This window comes from Sinohyriopsis cumingii, chromosome 2 (genome assembly GCF_028554795.1).
Source record: "Sinohyriopsis cumingii isolate HCF-2022 chromosome 2, ASM2855479v2, whole genome shotgun sequence".
Taxonomy (NCBI): Eukaryota; Metazoa; Mollusca; class Bivalvia; order Unionida; family Unionidae; genus Sinohyriopsis; species Sinohyriopsis cumingii.
This window is the reverse complement of record NC_142962.1, coordinates 91,096,732-91,117,339: the sequence shown is the minus strand read 5'-3', so window position 1 is coordinate 91,117,339 and position 20,608 is coordinate 91,096,732. Positions and strand designations below refer to the sequence as shown.

At 35.6% G+C, this 20,608-nt stretch overlaps 1 protein-coding gene across 6 annotated transcripts in view; it reads left to right on the top strand.

Moving 5' to 3' along the window:
- Positions 1 to 20,608, top strand: part of LOC149805357 (uncharacterized) — a 133,506-nt gene that overhangs the window by 75,106 nt on the left and 37,792 nt on the right. For 5 of the 6 annotated variants that reach the window (XM_089949657.1, XM_089949644.1, XM_089949629.1 and 2 more), the window contains exons 6-11: positions 2,450 to 2,610; positions 7,367 to 7,403; positions 8,136 to 8,404; positions 14,094 to 14,204; positions 18,819 to 18,902; positions 19,305 to 19,468. In XM_089949657.1, the coding sequence (XP_089805783.1) occupies positions 2,450 to 2,610; positions 7,367 to 7,403; positions 8,136 to 8,404; positions 14,094 to 14,204; positions 18,819 to 18,902; positions 19,305 to 19,468 (826 nt within the window). The remainder of the gene's footprint in view (positions 1 to 2,449; positions 2,611 to 7,366; positions 7,404 to 8,135; positions 8,405 to 14,093; positions 14,205 to 18,818; positions 18,903 to 19,304; positions 19,469 to 20,608) is intronic. The other variant, XM_089949637.1, reaches the window with a different exon arrangement.

Sequence of the window (20,608 nt, the reverse complement as noted above, 5' to 3'; positions counted from 1 at the left end):
TTTACAACTATTTTTATGAATCCTATATGTACTCATCCTTGAAACCTTGTACATATTTTATTGTAAGAGTAGAATAATTGTCAAGATTTTAACAAAATTTGTAAAAAAATTGTGCTTTATGTATGTATGTGTGTGTGTGTATATATATATATATATATATATATATATATATATATATATATATATATATATATATATATATATATATATATATATATATATATATATATTTGTACAGATGTCATTATAGAAGGCTGCATGGAAGATTGGTCAGTTGAACAAATGAGCTTCTTTAAATAAAGTCATCATTGTTATTATTATTATTATTATTATTATTATTATTATTATTATTATTATTAAAGTATGTCTTATTTTATCCTTGATTAATCCCAATGAATAAGATGATTTCAAAATACCATAACTATTGCATGGAGCAAGGTTACTAATGAAACACTTGGTATATGCACTAATTACTGCATATATGCACTAATTACTACAGAATACTGAAGCTCACACTTCACTGATTTTTGGACAAATCCTCTGAATCAGCATCATCTCAATCAAATCTGCCATTGCACAAATATATTTGTCAGGTAAATAAAATCATGAAATTGGTGAATTAAACAAGTTCAGCATTCTCAAAGCCATGGACAATTAGATCTGATCTTTCACATATTTTTGCATCTCCATCCCTCTAATGTCTGTGGCTGTTGGTCTTCTCAATTTCAGCAATGGTGGGTGCCATTGTAATATCTTAAGGCGCTGTATGGAAGAAATAACAAAGTTATGCCTCCATGGGTTCTTGGGATTTAATAAGATGTTGTAATGAAGAAGAAAAAGAATTATCAGAAGACTTACAACATATCCATATGAAAATAAAATAATTAAAAGTAAACCAATCTATCACACATGGACAACTCACAAAATGACAAGACATGGAATTATTATAAGACAATCAGAATGTAGTTCCTAAAAACTTACAGCACCATGTAATATTCTGATGTACAGTACTTATTTTCTTCAATGTCATTTACAAAGTACCGAGTAACTTATTGCACCCAGAAATGTTGAAGTTGATTCCTGGAGAGCCATTGAAGGAGTGACCAATTGAACAGGGAACTTGTTCATAGAAATTGGTGGGTGTACATTAGGCATGTGCAATGCATGCAACTCACACAATACTCACTCACAATATGTACAACAACAAAATAACATGTATATAGACATTGGACATTACCGAATATGTAACACCACAATACTAAATGCACGCAAACAATAACAATATTATAAATACTGGTTTACAGGTGATAGTATTGTTTTAACCATTCAAGCAACTGCTGTTTGTTGTTGGAATCTTTTTGTTCTTTTGTATTCTCTTGAGGGTTTATTTGTTTAAGTAACTCTATGAAATTAAATACCAACAAATAAGTAAACTTTGACAGGCAAATCCACAAATTTAAGAACCCACAAAAATGTTTTGTTTTTTGTTGTTGCAAAACCACAAAAACTGAGACCTACATAAATGAATGATAATACAATATGTTAATTAGTAGTGTATTGTTATCTTTGTCCTGGCAATAGATCAATGGCCTAATATTTTTCCTGGCAATGAATAGGTCAGCTGCCTAATCCTTGTCCTGCCAATAGGTCAGCAGCCTAATCTTTGTCCTGGCAAGGTGAACTGCCTAATATTTGTCCTGGCAATATATCAATGGTAAATCTTTGTCCTGGCAATAAATAGGTCAATTGCCTTATCTTTGTCCTGGCAATAAATAGGTCAATTGCCTTATCTTTGTCCTGGCAATAGGTCAGCTGCCAAATTTTTGCCCAAGCAATAGGTCAGCTGCCTAATCTTTGTCCTGGCAATAGGTCAGCCTCCTAATCTTTGTCCTGGCAATAGGTCAACAGCCTAATTTTTGTCCTGGCAATGAGTAGGTCAACTGCCTAATCTTTGTTCTGGCAATAGGTCAGCTGCTTAATCTTTGTCCTGGCAATAGGTCAACTGCCTAATCTTTGTTCTGGCAATATGTCAGCTGCTTAATCTTTGTCCTGGCAATAGGTCAACTGCCTAATCTTTGTCCTGGCAATAGGTCAACTGAGTAACTTTTGTCCTGGCAGTAGGTTAATAGTTGAACTTGGTCAGAAATAGATCAATAATCTTGATTCTTTCTTTAGTTTTTGTGGAAAAGGTTTTTTTTAATGAAAGGCAAAGACATGGGTTCCATTCCATACTGTATCTCACCCTTTTTTCTGTCTCAGCATACCAACTTTCCTTTGGTTGCTACAGAATTAATTTACAAGCTTGTACAAGAACTTTAGCATTGTCTTGCACAAAAACATCAACACTGAGTTGATGAAGATGGCAACATCAGTGTCATTATGCCTTGATTTCTTTCCTAAAAACATAACTGAGAGAACCTGCATGTAGTATTGAATATTTTTGTTTCAGCAGCTGCAGGAGATGAAGACCAGTACCAATCCGACTCATCTCTGACGGCAACAGTGTCACGGAACATGGGTCTTACGCAGGCACTGGGGGAGAAGTGTCTCCATCTTGATCTTTCTGCATCCAGTGGGGAAGAGGAGGATGAGGAGCAAGAACCACCTCATGTATGTTACATATCAGTAAACTATATATGCACACTTATAAGTGGGGTCCATCTGCAAACAGCATAGACCCAGATCTGCCATTACAAAATGTGCCAGTGCAACAGGGTGTATACATTTTGTTAGGAGCAATGAGTAGAACAAGAAACATTGATTAAAACCTGTTAGCTCATTATGCTATGACAGATCAGGGTCTAAATTGTTTGCATTTGGATGTAACTTATAAGTGAGTATGGATGGTACTAGAAAATGTAGAATACCATTTTAACACACTTACAAAATTGTAGCAATTTTATTGAGACATCCTTTTTTATATTTAAAAAAAAATTATGTGCACAATAAATAGGAAGAAATAAAGCAAGTATAGTACTCCCTTAAAGTAAGCCCTCCATTATAATATGGTTTTTGTCATAAATCTGTATGGTCATGGATCCTGTTTCATTAAATAGAAGTATATATATATATATATATATATATATATATATATATATATATATATATATATATATATATATATATATATATATGTAAGACTGTCTCACAATGATGCAGTCTTTTATTTAGTTTCCATGACCAGCATTGTAATGAGGGAACACTGTATTACAAACATTTGATCTTAATGTAGTTGTTTGATTACTTTCATTACAGGCCATTTTTTGTAACTAGTTACAAACACCATTATTGATTTATATATTGTCTCCTTCTATTAAAAGTGTCCATATTGATATATGTTGGTTTTCAGAAGTGTATACTGATTCTTAACTGTTGCCACTCTTAAAATAAATAGGACAAGAAAATATTTCCCAGATAAATTAGATCAAGCAAATGGTCAAATCCAAGCCAGTCATTTAGGGAAAGGAGCCATATCGATATGCTTGTTTTTGTGGCTCATCCTGAATGGATGGTCATACTGACATAGAGTTTATCAAAAAAGCCTCTTTTGATGTCTTTTTGGTCTTACATGAAAATGGTGCCGATCTATGTCCAAGATGGCCAGCATGGTTGCCATTTTAGAAAATATTTTTATTGTCATTCCTCTGAAACAGAAAGCCATATCAACTTGGGTTTCTTGTGATGTCTTGTTGGTCCTAACTGAGGTCTTGTTGGAAATGGTGCTATTTATATTGACAACACTTATGTCGACATGCCGCCTATGTCAACCAGATGCAAAGTCCTTGGCCCATGGTGTATTATTACTACCAAAATTTGTCATGCATATAATGACATTGAGATAAAAAATAAATATATATGTCGACAGAAGCCATCGGTTCCATACTGAACAAATCCTTTGTTTTCTAATCGTTTATATTGACAAGAGTTCAGTTGTGACCCATTGTTTTGCTGTACAAAATTATTGGATGTCTGTTGCTAGGCATTAATGTTGCCATTGCATTAACAAATGGGTATTTGTTTGGTCCTCCAGAGTTTATCTTTAATGGTGATGTTAATGTAATACACAGTTGCACTTCATCTGCAGTAAACCTTATTCACATTGTCATTGTGCAGGCCCAGGTTTCTTCAAATAATGATAAATCCCATGAGAACTTGTGATCTTACACTCAAAGCGGCAAGCTTATCAACTAATCTGCATACCAATGAGAAATTGTTTCTATTGAATAATCAATTGCCTTAAATTAATATTTTGTACTGTAATGTATCAATTTCATTTATGAATGAAGCATATTAATTTATCACAGATGAACAAGTATAAATTGTAGCAAAGGTATCATAAACCATTTGACAGCTATTATTTCATGTGATCAAAATTTTATGTTAACTTTGATAATCATCTCAAAGGACAGACAAATAAACATCGGATGTGGCGATTAAATAAAATCAACACTTGTTTTATTGTCGCAGATGCTTTAATATTTGGAGATATTTGTAGCTAGCCAGCTTATGTTGAAGTGTATTGTGTGCGCCAGAGTGGGACATGCTACAAAGATAATTCCTTCATTGCCTTGTCTAATGAAAACATTAAACCCTCATGAAGAAATAACTTGTCATTCTTGTAATTTAAAACAACTGTATTTCACTTCCTGATTTCACTACATTTAAATTTTCCACTTGCAAATTGAAGTGTCACTTTGTTCTGAAACTGAGTCAGCTTTCTATTTGGAACTTATATTTTTATCCTCTTGTTTATTCTCATTTGTTAATTGCCATTGCAGTTTTAAAGCTGTGATTATAACCTGGGTTAAACTTAAACATCATCCATTTAAACTTAGACATCATCCATTCTCCATGTAGTCTTCCATTACATGTACCACTTTCAGTTTTCCATTACATGTACCACTTTCAGTTTTCCATTACATGTACCACTTTCAGTTTTCCATTGCATGTACCACTTTCAGTTTTCCACTTTCAGTTTTCCATTACATGTACCACTTTCAGTTTTCCATTACATGTACCACTTTCAGTAACATTTCTTTTGAAATGTCCTAGATTGCCCAGGATGATCCACATTTCTTGTCAACAGTAACCAAACATGTTATTTATTGACATTATTTTAAAATAGCAACATATGTCCCCTTGAGATTTCCAAGCAGTTTGGCCTGGAGATAAAATAGTCGTAACTCTAAGAATATACACCTGTCTATACTTGGTAATGTGCTTCTGTGGAACACTTTAGAACCAGATCTTTACATTAGCATACTACTGCTTTAACTCATTAACCCCTGGAGGTTTTTGTCGTTTTCACCTGAAATGTGAGTAGGAAACATATTTAGGGGCTATTTCTGATTACATCTTAATACATCGACTTCCAAGAGATTTCTGGTTAACCTAATGCCTGGTTGTGTTAGAAACATTTTTTCATAGGCTAATTCGCTTTCACACAAGCAGAAGGGCAAAAGTTGGAGTTCTTTTTTCTTTTTTTTGCTTAACGGACCCATCATTTTTCCAGACCACTCTTTATTCCAAATGCCCATTTTATCCTACTTTTTGCAAAGGTTCACCTTTATGTGTGAAGTTCAGACCAGTCTGCCTTAGATCTGAGGCCAAAAAGTATAAAATCCAGACACAAAATCAGATTCTGACCACAGGCAAATTTTTGGTGGAAACAAAACTGGCCCAAAAATTACGTTTTTCCATCTGTATTTTGTAGTGCAACTAGAACGTCCAGATTATTTGGTATCATTGTAGAGCTACATCTGTCTACCTTTCTATAATACTACCCAATAACCTTGATGCTACAGAGCTCGGAAGTAGGCTACTACCTCCTGATGCGTAAATGAGATGCCAGGGGTTAATGAGTTCATGGAATTGACCTATGGTGTTACTTTGTGCTGTATATAGTACCATTTTATTACAATGTCAAGCAGAAAGGCAAATTGATTGCATCTTTATGTCTAATTTAACCATGATGGTGTCAAGTTCTACAAAGTGTTTCAAAATTCTGTGCACAGAGCAATAAAATTACTGTGTAACTTTGTCAAAGTATTGCCAGGAATTAGTTTATTAGGGTCCTAAAATCAACAGAACTTTGTAGCATTAGTGTCAAGAATTAGTGTATTAGGGTCCTGAAATCAACAGAACCCTATAAATAGTGCCAGGAATTAGTTTATTAGGGTCCTGAAACCAACAGAACCCTATATCAATCATGCCAAGAATTAATTTATTAGGGTCCTGAAATCATCAGAACCCTGTAGTAATAGTGCCAAGAATTAGTTTATTAGGGTCCTGAAATCATCAGAACCCTGTAGTAATAGTGCCAAGAATTAGTTTATTAGGGTCCTGAAATCAACAGAACCTTGTAGCAATAGTGCCAAGAATTAATTTATTAGGTCCTGAAATCAACAGAACCCTATAGCAATAGTGCCAAGAATTGTTTATTAGGGTCCTGAAATCAACAGAGCCCTGTATCAATAGTGCCAATAATTAGTTTATTAGGGTCCTGAAATCAGCAGAACCCTATAGCAATAGTGCCAAGGATTAGTTTATTAGGGTCCTGAAATCAACAGAACCTTGTAGCAATAGTGCCAATAATTAGTTTATTAGGGTCCTGAAATCAATAGAGCCCTACAGCAATAGTGCCAAGGATTAGTTTATTAGGGTCCTGAAATCAACAGAACCTTGTAGCAATAGTGCCAAGAATTAGTTTATTAGGGTCCTGAAATCAACAGAACCCTGTAGTAATAGTGCCAAGAATTAGTTTATTAGGGTCCTGAAATCATCAGAATCCTGTAGTAATAGTGCCAAGAATTAGTTTATTAGGGTCCTGAAATCATCAGAACCCTGTAGTAATAGTGCCAAGAATTAGTTTATTAGGGTCCTGAAATCAACAGAACCCTGTAAAAATAGTGTCAAGAATTAGTTTATTAGGGTCCTGAAATTCATTCCTGCAGCTGTTTTGCTAAGTTGTGCATTCCTTTCTTAATTTCATATTAATTTAAACGATGACTGAGTTAAAATTATTTACCCAGAATATCATTTATCAGAAAAATAATTCTGAATGCACAGAGCAATCATTTCTTGAATATTTGGGAATTTGTTTTTTGTACATCACAGCCATGTCTGCAATTTAAAATTGTTTTATTGTGGTACAGAACAAATAAGAAGTATGCATAACAAATATGCAGTTTAAAAGCATTCTTTGAGAACTGCATCAACAAATATTTGAAAGTTGCTTTATTCTTTATATCATTCAGTTAAATCATGTACGTCAGTTATTTAAATGATGTACATCAGTTATCATACATTAATTTTTGAGTTATTAGGCAAATAAAAATTTAAAAGTATTTTTATGATTTTTTTTCAGTTTTCTCCACATCCTGATGTACACAGACAGGGCAGTTGTAAGTATTTGTTTTAAAATAAAAATTGCAGATGTGGACATCAGGGTCAATATATAAATAAATAAATAATAAATCAGTAGAAGGATATAAATATATATGTCCAGTGAATATTGACTGGTTTGCTTTAGAAAGATATACATCATTTTGGAAACCAAGGAAACCAGTTTAACACAACTGATGCAGAAGAACTTTGACACAAATGTTAGGATTAAAAAACTACAACACAGCTGTACCTTTTCGGTGAGGAATAAGTATTACTTTCTAGCAGTGGTGTTTGATTACAGTAGCATCAACCAAGTTAAAAGTTTGTATTTATGTTGTTTTTTTTAAAGTCATATAACATGTACATACATTGCTACATATCACCAGAATTGTTTGGTAAAATGTTACTGTACACCTAAGGTTTGTACCATAATCTTCTGGGATTTCTATCATGCCTGTTGTAGTAGACAAGATATCACAGTGCCATATGTTAGCAAGAGATATCATCACAGTGCCATATGTTGGCATGATATATCATCACAGTGCCATATGTTGGCAAGAGATATCACAGTGCCATATGTTGGCAAGAGATATCATCACAGTGCGATATGTTGGCAAAACATAACATTCCTTGTAACCCTTGCAGAAATGAATCGTCTTTCATTTGTCTTTGTCTTTCTGTTTTACTGTTACTTTAAATAATAACTTCTTAGCCTTAGATTGCTCAGTTTCCATATTCTGTATATACAGTTCATCGTGAGGAGGTGGCGCATGATATTGTGGAGGCTGAACGGGACTACTGTTCTCAGCTGTGGACCTTGATGGACACGTTTATCAACCCTTTGCGGCAGGGAGAAATCCTGACACCTCGTGACCTGAACCGTGTATTTCCCCCTTACATGCCACATCTGTATGAGCAACACTGCATCATGCTGCACAAACTGGAGGATCGGCTTACCAAGTGGAAGTGGAATGGCATCGTGGGAGATGTGTTTGCCAAACTCACAGACTCGCAAGATGTAAGTTGGAACACTTCAAGGTTCTTTGGTATGGCTGTCTGTTAAGGAAGGGTGTATTTGAAAATGCTTTATTGCATTGTGACTACTGCATTTAAACCAGATAAATTTAGTTGATTTCCCTAAGCAGTAATTTTTAAAAAATTGAACCCATTTATTGCTGAAAAGATCCCAAACTGCCATCTTTTTTATAACTTGGATTCCATGACCTACTAGATATGAGACTGATACCTGGAAGCCAAAGAAAAGGACCTTAATTTGTGTAGCACACCTGTATGATTTTAGACCCACGCTTGGTCAGGTGTTTCTTTGTCCAAACCTGAATGTTTGACATATCATATATACTCACTTGTAAGCGAGGTCCAACTGCAAGCAACATAGACCCCGACCGGCCTTCACATAATGCACCAGGAGATTAATGTCTATGTTATTCTATTGATTACTCCTAACAAATTGTATTGACCCAGATTTGCTAGAGCAATATGTATTGGCAGATCTGGGTCTATGCAGTTTCAGTTGGATTATTGATTATTTCTAACAAACTGCATTAACCCACATCAGCTAGTGCATTATGTGATGGTAGATATGGGTCTATGTAGTTTTAGTTGGATCCAACTTATAAGTGAGTATATACAGTGTCCTCTCTGGTAAAAAGATTGAGTTAAAATTATGCTCTCAAATTATGCTCTGAGTCTAGACTCACAATATAGTTTCTATAACACAATAATCCTGTCGGAAGCAAAACTGACAAGTACATTGGTCCCTGTCTGTAAAGCCCCTCATTATTCCAGTCTCTCTTACAATGTTGGTATGGTCGTGGATCCAGTTGGTGAAATTTTTGTTCTGTTACCATATATACATGCTTATTAGTCAGGTCCAATTGCATTGGCCCAAGTCTGCAGCCTTATAATGCATAGGCCCAAGTCTGCAGCCTTACAATGCATAGGCCCAAGTCTGCAGCCTTATAATGCATAGGCCCAAGTCTGCAGCCTTATAATGCATAGGCCCAAGTCTGCAGCCTTACAATGCATAGGCCCAAGTCTGCAGCCTTATAATGCATAGGCCCAAGTCTGCAGCCTTATAATGTACTGGCCCAAGTCTGCAGCCTTATAATGCACTGGCCCAAGTCTGCAGCCTTATAATGCATAGGCCCAAGTCTGCAGCCTTATAATGTACTGGCCCAAGTCTGCAGCCTTATAATGCATTGACCCAAGTCTGCAGCCTTATAATGCTTAGGCCCAAGTCTGCAGCCTTATAATGCATTGACCCAAGTCTGCAGCCTTATAATGCATAGGCCCAAGTCTGCAGCCTTATAATGCATAGGCCCAAGTCTGCAACCTTATAATGCATTGGCCCAAGTCAGCAGCCTTATAATGCATAGGCCCAAGTCTGCAGCCTTGTATTGCATAGGCCCAAGTCTGCAACCTTATAATGCATTGCCCCAAGTCAGCAACCTTATAATGCATAGGCCCAAGTCTGCAGCCTTATAATGCATAGGCCCAAGTCTGCAGCCTTACAATGCATAGGCCCAAGTCTGCAGCCTTATAATGCATAGGCCCAAGTCTGCAGCCTTATAATGTACTGGCCCAAGTCTGCAGCCTTATAATGCACTGGCCCAAGTCTGCAGCCTTATAATGCATAGGCCCAAGTCTGCAGCCTTATAATGTACTGGCCCAAGTCTGCAGCCTTATAATGCATTGACCCAAGTCTGCAGCCTTATAATGCTTAGGCCCAAGTCTGCAGCCTTATAATGCATTGACCCAAGTCTGCAGCCTTATAATGCATAGGCCCAAGTCTGCAGCCTTATAATGCATAGGCCCAAGTCTGCAGCCTTATAATGCATAGGCCCAAGTCTGCAACCTTATAATGCATTGGCCCAAGTCAGCAGCCTTATAATGCATAGGCCCAAGTCTGCAGCCTTGTATTGCATAGGCCCAAGTCTGCAACCTTATAATGCATTGGCCCAAGTCAGCAACCTTATAATGCATAGGCCCAAGTCTGCAGCCTTATAATGCATAGGCCCAAGTCAGCAGCCTTATAATGCATAGGCCCAAGTCTGCAGCCTTGTATTGCATAGGCCCAAGTCAGCAGCCTTATAATGCATAGGCCCAAGTCTGCAGCCTTATAATGCATAGGCCCAAGTCAGCAGCCTTATAAAGCATTGGCCCAAGTCTGCAGCCTTGTATTGCATAGGCCCAAGTCTGCAGCCTTATAATGCATAGGCCCAAGTCTTTAGCCTTATAATGCATAGGCCCAAGTCTGCAACCTTATAATGCATAGGCCTAAGTCTGCAGCCTTATAATGCATAGGCCCAAGTCTGCAGCCTTATAATGCACAGGCCCAAGTCTGCAGCCTTATAATGCATAGGCCCAAGTCTGCAGCCTTATAATGTACTGGCCCAAGTCTGCAGCCTTATAATGCATAGGCCCAAGTCTGCAGCCTTGTATTGCATTGGCCCAAGTCAGCAACCTTATAATGCATAGGTCCAAGTCTGCAGCCTTATAATGCATAGGCCCAAGTCAGCAGCCTTATAATGCACAGGCCCAAGTCTGCAGCCTTGTATTGCATAGGCCCAAGTCAGCAGCCTTATAATGCATAGGCCCAAGTCTGCAGCCTTATAATGCATTGGCCCAAGTCTGCAGCCTTATAATGCATAGGCCCAAGTCTGCAGCCTTATAATGCATAGGCCCAAGTCTGCAGCCTTATAATGCATAGGCCCAAGTCTGCAACCTTATAATGCATAGGCCCAAGTCTGCAGCCTTATAATGCATAGACCCAAGTCAGCAACCTTATAATGCATTGGCAGATCTGGGTTTATGCAGTTTGTTTGGAGTAATCAGTAGAACAAACAACAAGAACCCTTATCTGCTGGCACATTATGTGACCTGACTTATAAGCAAACCAATTGCTGAAACATATTATAATGTGATTTTGCATTATTACTAACTATATTTTGCATTATTAATAACAACTATATTTTGCGTTATTGGTAACTGTATTTTGCATTTGTTTTGCATTGTACTTATGATGCTTTCTCTGCAATAATGTATCACACCTTCTGGATTTTTCTTCAGTAATTTATAATAGAAATGGTAAAAAGAACCATAAAAAACTTTATTACAGCAGGTATATGGAAGTTTTCTTAAATGTTTCCCATTGTTTAGACATAACATTTCTTTATCCATTGACATATTGCTGTTTGCATGTATACTACAGCTTTCCCCTGTTATAACATGCCTTGTTATAATGTGATTCTGGATATAACAGTACTACAGTGGACCCCATGACCAAAATCACAACAGTATGTAACAACAAGGGTTGAAAGAAAATGAAGTAAAACTTAGTCACATATCTTCATTTTCTTTCTCAAAACACAGTGATTTAAAAAAAAAATTTGATTGTACCCACAATACCACTGTTTGCTTTATTAGTGTTCTCAATATATCATGGTTTCATACATATCACATTTCTTGATATAATGCATTTTGGTGTATAACATGGTTTGCAGTTATGGACCCTGACTATCTCTTTATAACAAGGGAGAACTGTATACATCTACTGTTCAAATGTTTTCATTGTGTAATCTATTAGTGACCATGACATGAAAGTGGTCACATATAACATTTTTGGTTTTACTTCTTTTGTTTGCTGGTTACATAACAGCTCTGCTAAATAATTGCACTTGATAAGACACAGTAATGAACTTCAGTCATTCAAGTGAAACTAGTATTAAGTGATCAAAAGCAGCAGATGCAGTCATAACAGTGTAACAGTGTTTCAGCCAGGATGTGCCCTTGTAGGATTTATGCAGACATACACCAGGTCCCCAAGGAAAAGGAGTTCATGCTACAAAAGTGGCACCAAAAAGGGAACAATGCACATTGTTTTACTTTTATTCTGAGTTGTATGTGCCAACCAGTCATTCAATTCCTCAGTTACTGCTTTTGTACAAATTAACAAAATCCATCAAGTTATTTTTTTAAGTTGCATTGGTTGCTATGATCAAATTATCTGTTAAACTCCATTCTCCTAATCCAAAATATGGCAAAGTTAGTAATAGTCTAGAAATAGTATTATACTCAGTATATTCCATAATATTTCCTGGTTTGGAAGTTAGGAATCGGATTGGCTTGCAGCTAACTTGGTAAATCTGCAACAAATTCATATAACATGCTGAGATAACTTCCACACTTAATTTATTAACATTTTTAACTAAAAGGAAAATTTGTGTTCTCAGCAATTCATGTAAGCATCTGCTTCCAATCATATGATATTTATCATTTGTATAGGCAGTGAAGTTTTGCTAAGAGGTAGAGATCGAACAATGGATTTCTAATTTCTTTATCCCAGTATTAGGTGCAAATCATGAAAGCATTAACAACTGCCACAGATATAATGACTCTGGTGAACAAGCTAGTAAATTCTAAACACAGAGACCAGCATCATATAGAGAGTGAAACTTCGAGCAAAGATTCCACAGTGGTTGGAAAAAAAGAGGAAAAGCATTATCACATTCTCAAGAAATCACCTGAAAGCTGAAACATTGCAAAGACTGATGGCTATAATATTAGAGGTGCTTAGAATCATACCTAACAACTTGGTATATCATTTTTAAAAGCATCAACTTTCCTCATGCACAGTTTCATCTCAGGTGTGGACATTTGTTTTCATATACTGTGGTTTGAAACACATACCTAGTCTTTTTAATGTTGTTTTCATTATCATTTGCTAAAGAAAAATGCTAACATATTTCTAATAATTTTCATAATCCTCCAATATATAGGCTAAAAACAGACATATCAGCAAAACTGAAGTTATTTGTAAATAAACTGACAATGTTGTATCCAGTATAAGACCTACTCAAATTACAATTAATGCCATCGGTATATACTTGAAATAGAGAAGGGGATCAAACACCTCCTTGCCAAACACCTTGGTTGCATGGAAAGTCATGCATCATATTTAAACCCCTGTAGACGGAATTTGTATTGTACCAATTAAAAGAAAAATAACAACATATAGTGGAACATTTCTATCAGTTAGCTTTCTGTACGGGTTCCAGTTATCTTATTCTATCAGAAGCCTTCTTAGCATCTAAGAAATATACATAAACTGTACTATCATGATGAACAGTATGTACATAAACTGTACTATCATGATGAACAGTATGTACATAAACTGTACTATCATTATGAATAGTATGTACATAAACTGTACTACCATTATGAACATTATTTAATGACTTGAAGGGAAACAAGCAGTGGTTATAACAGTCAGTTGATAAAAAAAAAATTGTAAACTGCATCACTGGGTTTTTACTTGATTATTGATATTAGAATTTGTCTAGGCACAACAAATAAAGTGATCCATCAGCATACTGTTAAAACAATGCATAAGGAGCACACACAACTTTTCACTAGCGTATTTAAGATGTTCTGCTTGAAGAGAATAAGCACGCAATTAATGGGTAAGTTTTAACTTAGCAATAATATTATTAATTTGTGCAAATTTACAAATTCAGTATCACCATATGCAGAATCTTTATACATGTCAGCCTATATGCTACTTTTGAGTTTTGCACCGGTCATTGAAATTAGAATTTCCTGACAAAGAGAGTACTATATTATATACGTAGACATTTGATAAAATATAAATGATTTTACAGAGTACTTGTGCTTTACTATCATTGCAGAGTGACTCTGGGCTAGCTTTGTACAGGTTGTATATCAGCGACTTCCCTACAATTATCAACAGCATGAACAGATGGTTTACGCAGTCTACTCATTTCAGGGAGATCATGCAGGTACATCCATACTTGACAAAGTTCAAGTTTTTTGTCTCACAAGCAAAGCAGAGATGAGTGTAATAGAATGCATAATATGCACTGATGTGGAATACAGAAATTATCTTACACTTGCTATAAGGTGAAGCATGTTGTTATGTCTGTCCACCTATCTGTCCATCTATTACCAGTTTGGTTTCTGCATAATAACTCCAGTTGTACGCCATATACAGTTATCAAGTTTTGCAGCTGGCTTGCATTTGGGGTAGGTAAGAACCCTGTTGAATGTGAGGTCAAAAGCTTAAAGATCAGGGTCACCAAGACTGTAGGAAAAATGGTTTCTGCACAGTAAATTGAGTTCTCCACCATTTGTAGTATCCAATCTTTGTGCATGGCTAACACTTAGGGTAAACAAGAACTCTGTTGAATTTATTACTGCTATTAAAACATAGTTTTTGGGGGTGGGGTGGGGTGGGGTGAAACTGACTTTAGCTACATAACATTTAACATTTACCTGCTATTATTGCACAATTGCACAGTCAGATCCTCTCTTCCTGCACTGATGTCCTGCAGTCTGGGTCCAAGTCAAAGAAGGATGATATTCCAGTTGTCAGCAGTGGACAAAGTTAACAGACTGGAATCTTCTTGCTTTCTTTATGGATGAGATAATATCCTTGGACTGGGGACTAGCACCAGATAAAGATATATCAATGCAGTAATAGCAGCTAATTGTTGTATAAATTAAAGTTGCTTTATTGTATAAATTAAAGTTGCTTTATCCCCCTCCCAAAAAATCTACATTTATCTAAGCACCAGTCCATGAACTGAAAATATTAAAATTAGTAGCATGAAGATACAAAAGTGTGGCCTGTACATTCAGACAGTAAAATGTGGCATTTAGTTGGTGAAGCAGTCTTCTATAGGTTGATGGGAATAAAGTAGGTAAGAGTGATACATAAACATTTCTTGATACTTAGTCAAGCATATATAAAAACATAGCTTTAGCAGATGGGTTCTCTCATATAATCACATACAGTGTACTAATGTTTGTGGCACTTGAAATGTGTGCAATCTGATCTTGACAACACCCAGTCAAATGATTAATGAAATCAGTGCAAGCTGAATCAGAACAGTGTGTGTTGATGAAGACTGTATACTATCAGCCTTCGTACTAGTGAATGTCTTTTTTGATGACAACACCCTGAGAGCTGAAAAAATATTACAATAAAATACTATGTGCTATGCTCAGCTTGCAGAAAGGAAAAAGTAATATCGTAAAAGCAGTAGTAGACTATTGATACACAAATAGAATCCAACTGCAAACCACATAGACCCAGATCTGCCTTTGCATAATGCATCAGCAGATCTGGTTCTGTGCAGTTTATTATGAGAAATCACATAAACAGACAATATAGACCCTCATCTGCCAGCAATTTATGCAGCAGCAGATCAGGGTCTTTGTTTTTTGCATTTGATCTCATCTTACTAACAATTACATATAGTATCTCAAAAGTGATTGTCTCTGAATAAATCTGGTATCAGCATTTTTCCAATGATTGTTCTTGTATTGTATGTTTTGTTTCGTCAATCTTTTTTTTCTTAATTTTAGGAAAATAGCACATGCAGTCATGACAAATTATTGTTTTTTACAGGAGAATTTGATTATCTGAATTCCAAGAAGGAATTTAAGACTTGTTCAGATAAAAAGAAGTTTTGGTGTTCAAGCTTTTTTTGCTGCAAGACATGTTTAGAGGACAAGATATTGATTGAACTGAACCAAAAATGAGTTTCAGATAGTCGAAGGACAGCTGTATTCATTATTATTATTCATCAGTTAAGGATTTATTAGCAGCATCACTGATTATTCATATCAAGGTTCTTTCTTTCTGTTATTGACTTTATAACTTCACAAAGAATTTGGAAATCAGACTAACCAGGAGTGATTCAGATCCTTCACATTTTAAAATGGATTAGTTGTAAAAGTGGTAAATAAGATAGTCAATCAAAATTACTATTTTCCTTTAATTGTTCATCAGTGATATAGTTAAAAGAAAAAAAGCATTCAAAAATACAAGTAATAACATTAACAGGATCAATAACTGATAACAATGATGTCTGTACAATTATAGACATGAAGCAGACCATCATTGGTGTTGATTTAGTCAGTTAGGATCTCTGTGAACCTTTCCACCTAAATGCCTCTTAAGTTTTATTTTTATTGAAATCTGACCTGTTCAGTATAGATTTAAATTTTGCTCACCTGGTTGACAATTTTTAAATAGGATTGATTCACAAGGTGCATTCACATTAACAAAAGCTATTCGTCTAAGGTATTCCTGACTTACTTCTGTGACTTTGATAGGATGTATGAACAATCATACCATCCTAAAGAATTTCTGTACATTTGAAAGTATTTCCCAACTTTTAACCAATGTTATTGAGTAAGTTGTACTATGATCCTTGCTTCAAAACCTTGAATCCATGCCATTAAGTTGTACTATGGGACTTGCTTCAAAAACCTTGAATCAATGCCATCAAGTGAGCTGTACTATGGTACTGACTTCAAAAACATTCAATCCATGCCATCAGATAAGATGTACTATGGTACTGGCTTCAAAAACCTTGAACCCGTGCCATCAAGTAAGTTGTACCATGGTACTTGTTTAAAAACCTTGAACCCATGCCATCAAGTAAGTTGTTCTATGGTAATTGCTTCAGAAAACTTGAATTGATGCCATCAGGTGAGCTGTACTATGGTACTGACTTAAAAAAACATTCAATCCATGCCATCAGATAAGCTGTACTATGGTACTGGCTTCAGAATCCTTGAACCCATGTCATCACATAAGTTGTATTATGGTACTTGTTTCAAAATCTTGAACCCATGCCATCAAGTAAGTTGTGCCATGGTATTTGTTTAAAAACCTTGAACCCATGCCATCAAGTAAGTTGTTCTATGATAATTGCTTCAGAAAACTTGAACCCATGCCATCAAATAAGTTGTACTGTACTTGCTTCAAAATCTTGAACCAATGCCATCAAGTAAGTTGTACCATGGTACTTGTTTGAAAACCTTGAACCCATGCCATCAAGTAAGTTGTACGATATTACTTGCTTCAAAATCTTGAACCCATGCCATCAAGTAAGTTGTACATTGGTACTTGTTTAAAAACCTTGAATCCATGCCATTAAGTTGTACTATGGGACTTGCTTCAAAAACCTTGAATCGATGCCATCAGGTGAGCTGTACTATGGTACTGACTTCAAAAACATTCAATCCATGCCATCAGATAAGTTGTACTATGGTACTGGCTTCAAAAACCTTGAACCCATTCCATCAAGTAAGTTGTTCTCTGATAATTGCTTCAGAAAACTTGAACCCATGCCATCAAATAAGTTGTACTGTTACTTGCTTCAAAATCTTGAACCCATGCCATCAAGTAAGCTGTGCCATGGTACTTGTTTAAAAACCTTGAACCCATGCCATCAAGTAAGTTGTACGATAGTACTTGCTTCAAAATCTTGAACCAATGCCATCAGGTAAGTTGTACGATAGTACTTGCTTCAAAATCTTGAACCAATGCCATCAAGTAAGTTGTACGATAGTACTTGCTTCAAAATCTTGAACCCATGCCATCAGGTAAGTTGTATGATAGTACTTGCTTCAAAATCTTGAACCCATGCCATCAGGTAAGTTGTACGATAGTACTTGCTTCAAAATCTTGAACCAATGCCATCAAGTAAGTTGTACCATGGTATTTGTTTAAAAACCTTGAACCCATGCCATCAAGTAAGTTGTACTATATTACTTGCTTCAAAATCTTGCACCCATGCCGTTAAGTAAGTTGTACCATGGTATTTGTTTAAAAAACTTGAACCGATGCCATCAAGTACATTGTACTATGGTACCAGCTTCAAAAACACATTGAATCCATGCCATCAAGTAAGTTGTACTATGGTACTATGGTACTTGCTTCAAAAACATTGAACCCATGTCATCAAATAAGTTGTACTGTTACTCGCTTCAAAATCTTGAACGCTTCAAAAACATTGAACCCATGCCATCAAATAAGTTGTACTGTTACTCGCTTCAAAATCTTGAACCCATGCTATCAAGTAAGTTGTGCCATGGTACTTGTTTAAAAACCTTGAACCCTTGCCATCAGGTAAGTTCTACTATCATACTGGCTTCAAAATCTTGAACCCATGCCATCAAGAAAGTTGTGCCATGGTACTTGTTTAAAAACCTTGAACCCATGCCATCAGGTAAGTTGTTCTGTGGTAATTGCTTCAGAAAACTTGAATCCATGCCATCAAATAAGTTGTACTGTTACTTGCTTCAAAACCTTGAACCCATGCCATCAAATAAGTTGTACCATGGTACTTGCTTCAAAACCTTGAACCCATGATAACTATTAAGTCGTACCATGGTACTTGTTTCAATTAACTATTCAGATATAACACATTATCATCATCTTTTAGATATTCATCATATCATAAAAAATCAATGAAGTTTTCACTTTGCATTTGTGGTATGTTGTTATGAAACCACAAAATAGACCACAGCATTCCATATTCAGTACTAGCATGATTTACATTTACTTCAGCAAGTCGTTACTCATATTACATTTTCAGAGTACCTGCATGGCAACCTCCCCAGTGTTGACCCTGTTGCTGGCACCACTTCACCAGGTTCCCAAATACTCTCTCCTTATCAAGGTAAGCTTTACAGTAAAGATCATCTGTTTCATAAGCCCTGTAGTCGTTCAAACAACCCTGCTTTCTTTTGTTTTCACAACTTTGAAGTCTAATGGTCCATCAGCTGTATTTATCATACTGCATTTTTGTAAAATTATTGCTTTGTAAAAGCTGTTTCCCTTTTTGGAATAGACATTGTCAGCAGACTTGACATACAATTGTGCCACATAAAACTGACATTCAATGTGAATAATGCAACAAGTATAAATTTCATAGAAAACATTTCTTCCTCTTCTGTCAGAAAATATTCAGAACTGATGTTCTTTACGTCTAAACTTTTCTGTATCAGAATCTCTCCAGTTTTGCCAAACACTGTGCATACATATGCAAAAGATTGTTGCATGCATACATTATTTCATGCAGAGTATGCTAAAGTGGACGAGTGCAGACCACCCAGACCGATACTATCTGGAGATGGCTCTATCACGGCTGAAGCTCTTCCTGAAGAACATGAATGATGAGCTAGAACATGCAATGCAGGTCCTCAATATTGGCAGTAACAATGATGGGGATGGACCCTCACACAGGTGACAGGGTTTTTTTGTACATTGGTTCTTTCTTACAGGGAACCTTGAATTAAAAGGGTTATTTCTTTCTGTGACCATATTTGCTTCCTCATAAGTTGATGTAGAGTATAAGTCAGATTTGCAAATGTTTTCATCCTTGACACATGCAGGTTGATGCTGAGTATAAGGCCAGATCAATACCTTGGTCTATTTCACGTTGTTCCACACAGCATCTAAAATTTTATTCAATCAGTAAATTTTCAGATTAGCATCATTAAAAGTACCAAATTTGTTTCAAGTGTGTATTTTAAATGATTTATGTACTTTTAGCTACATTTAATGACACTGACTTGAAAATTGACAGTTTACAGATAGAATCAAATTCATGATTCTATGTGGAATGAAACTATAATAACTTACAGTTTCATGAATATTAATAGTATCACAGGATGCTATTTCAGATTAATGGCAATAAGGAAATTGCATCACTGATGCTAAAATGCTTTTTCCAGTTTTGTTTTAAATTTAATACTGATGGTCATATAAATATAATAAAATCCTTCTCAGTGTCAGGACCCAATATTTTTTTCATGATCTCTTCCCCAAAATGATAATTATTTTTAAACATCATTGGTACTTATGGAAAATTTTTAGATACAAAATTATATGACATACAATAAAGCAATTTGATTGAGATAATCCATATATCAGTCAATTCAGAATATAAGATGAAGCCCAGATTTTCAGGAAAAAAGTATCGACGTATAGGCCAGCAAGTATGTTACATTGATCTGTTAATTCGTACAGTTAACCTTGCATTAAATATTACCAGGATACAATGAACATTAACTTTGAATCCATCAAAAGACACAGTTTACCTTATTATAAGAAATCACACATAGTAAAATGACTAAGTCAAACAGACCAGAAATCACTGACTTTAATTATGGCTTATAAGCGAATGCGTGTACAGTATACATTCTGCTTAAATGATCAGATATATGTATAATCAGCTATTAAATGTATTCAACAAAATGTCATGAAAAGGCTCTAATTACTGAAAAACAGCCTGATGTTCCCATCCTTAAGACATCATGTAGATATTCAATGCTTCAGACACACTTGTTATCAATAGCTTTAATCAGACCTTATCTTGTGTCT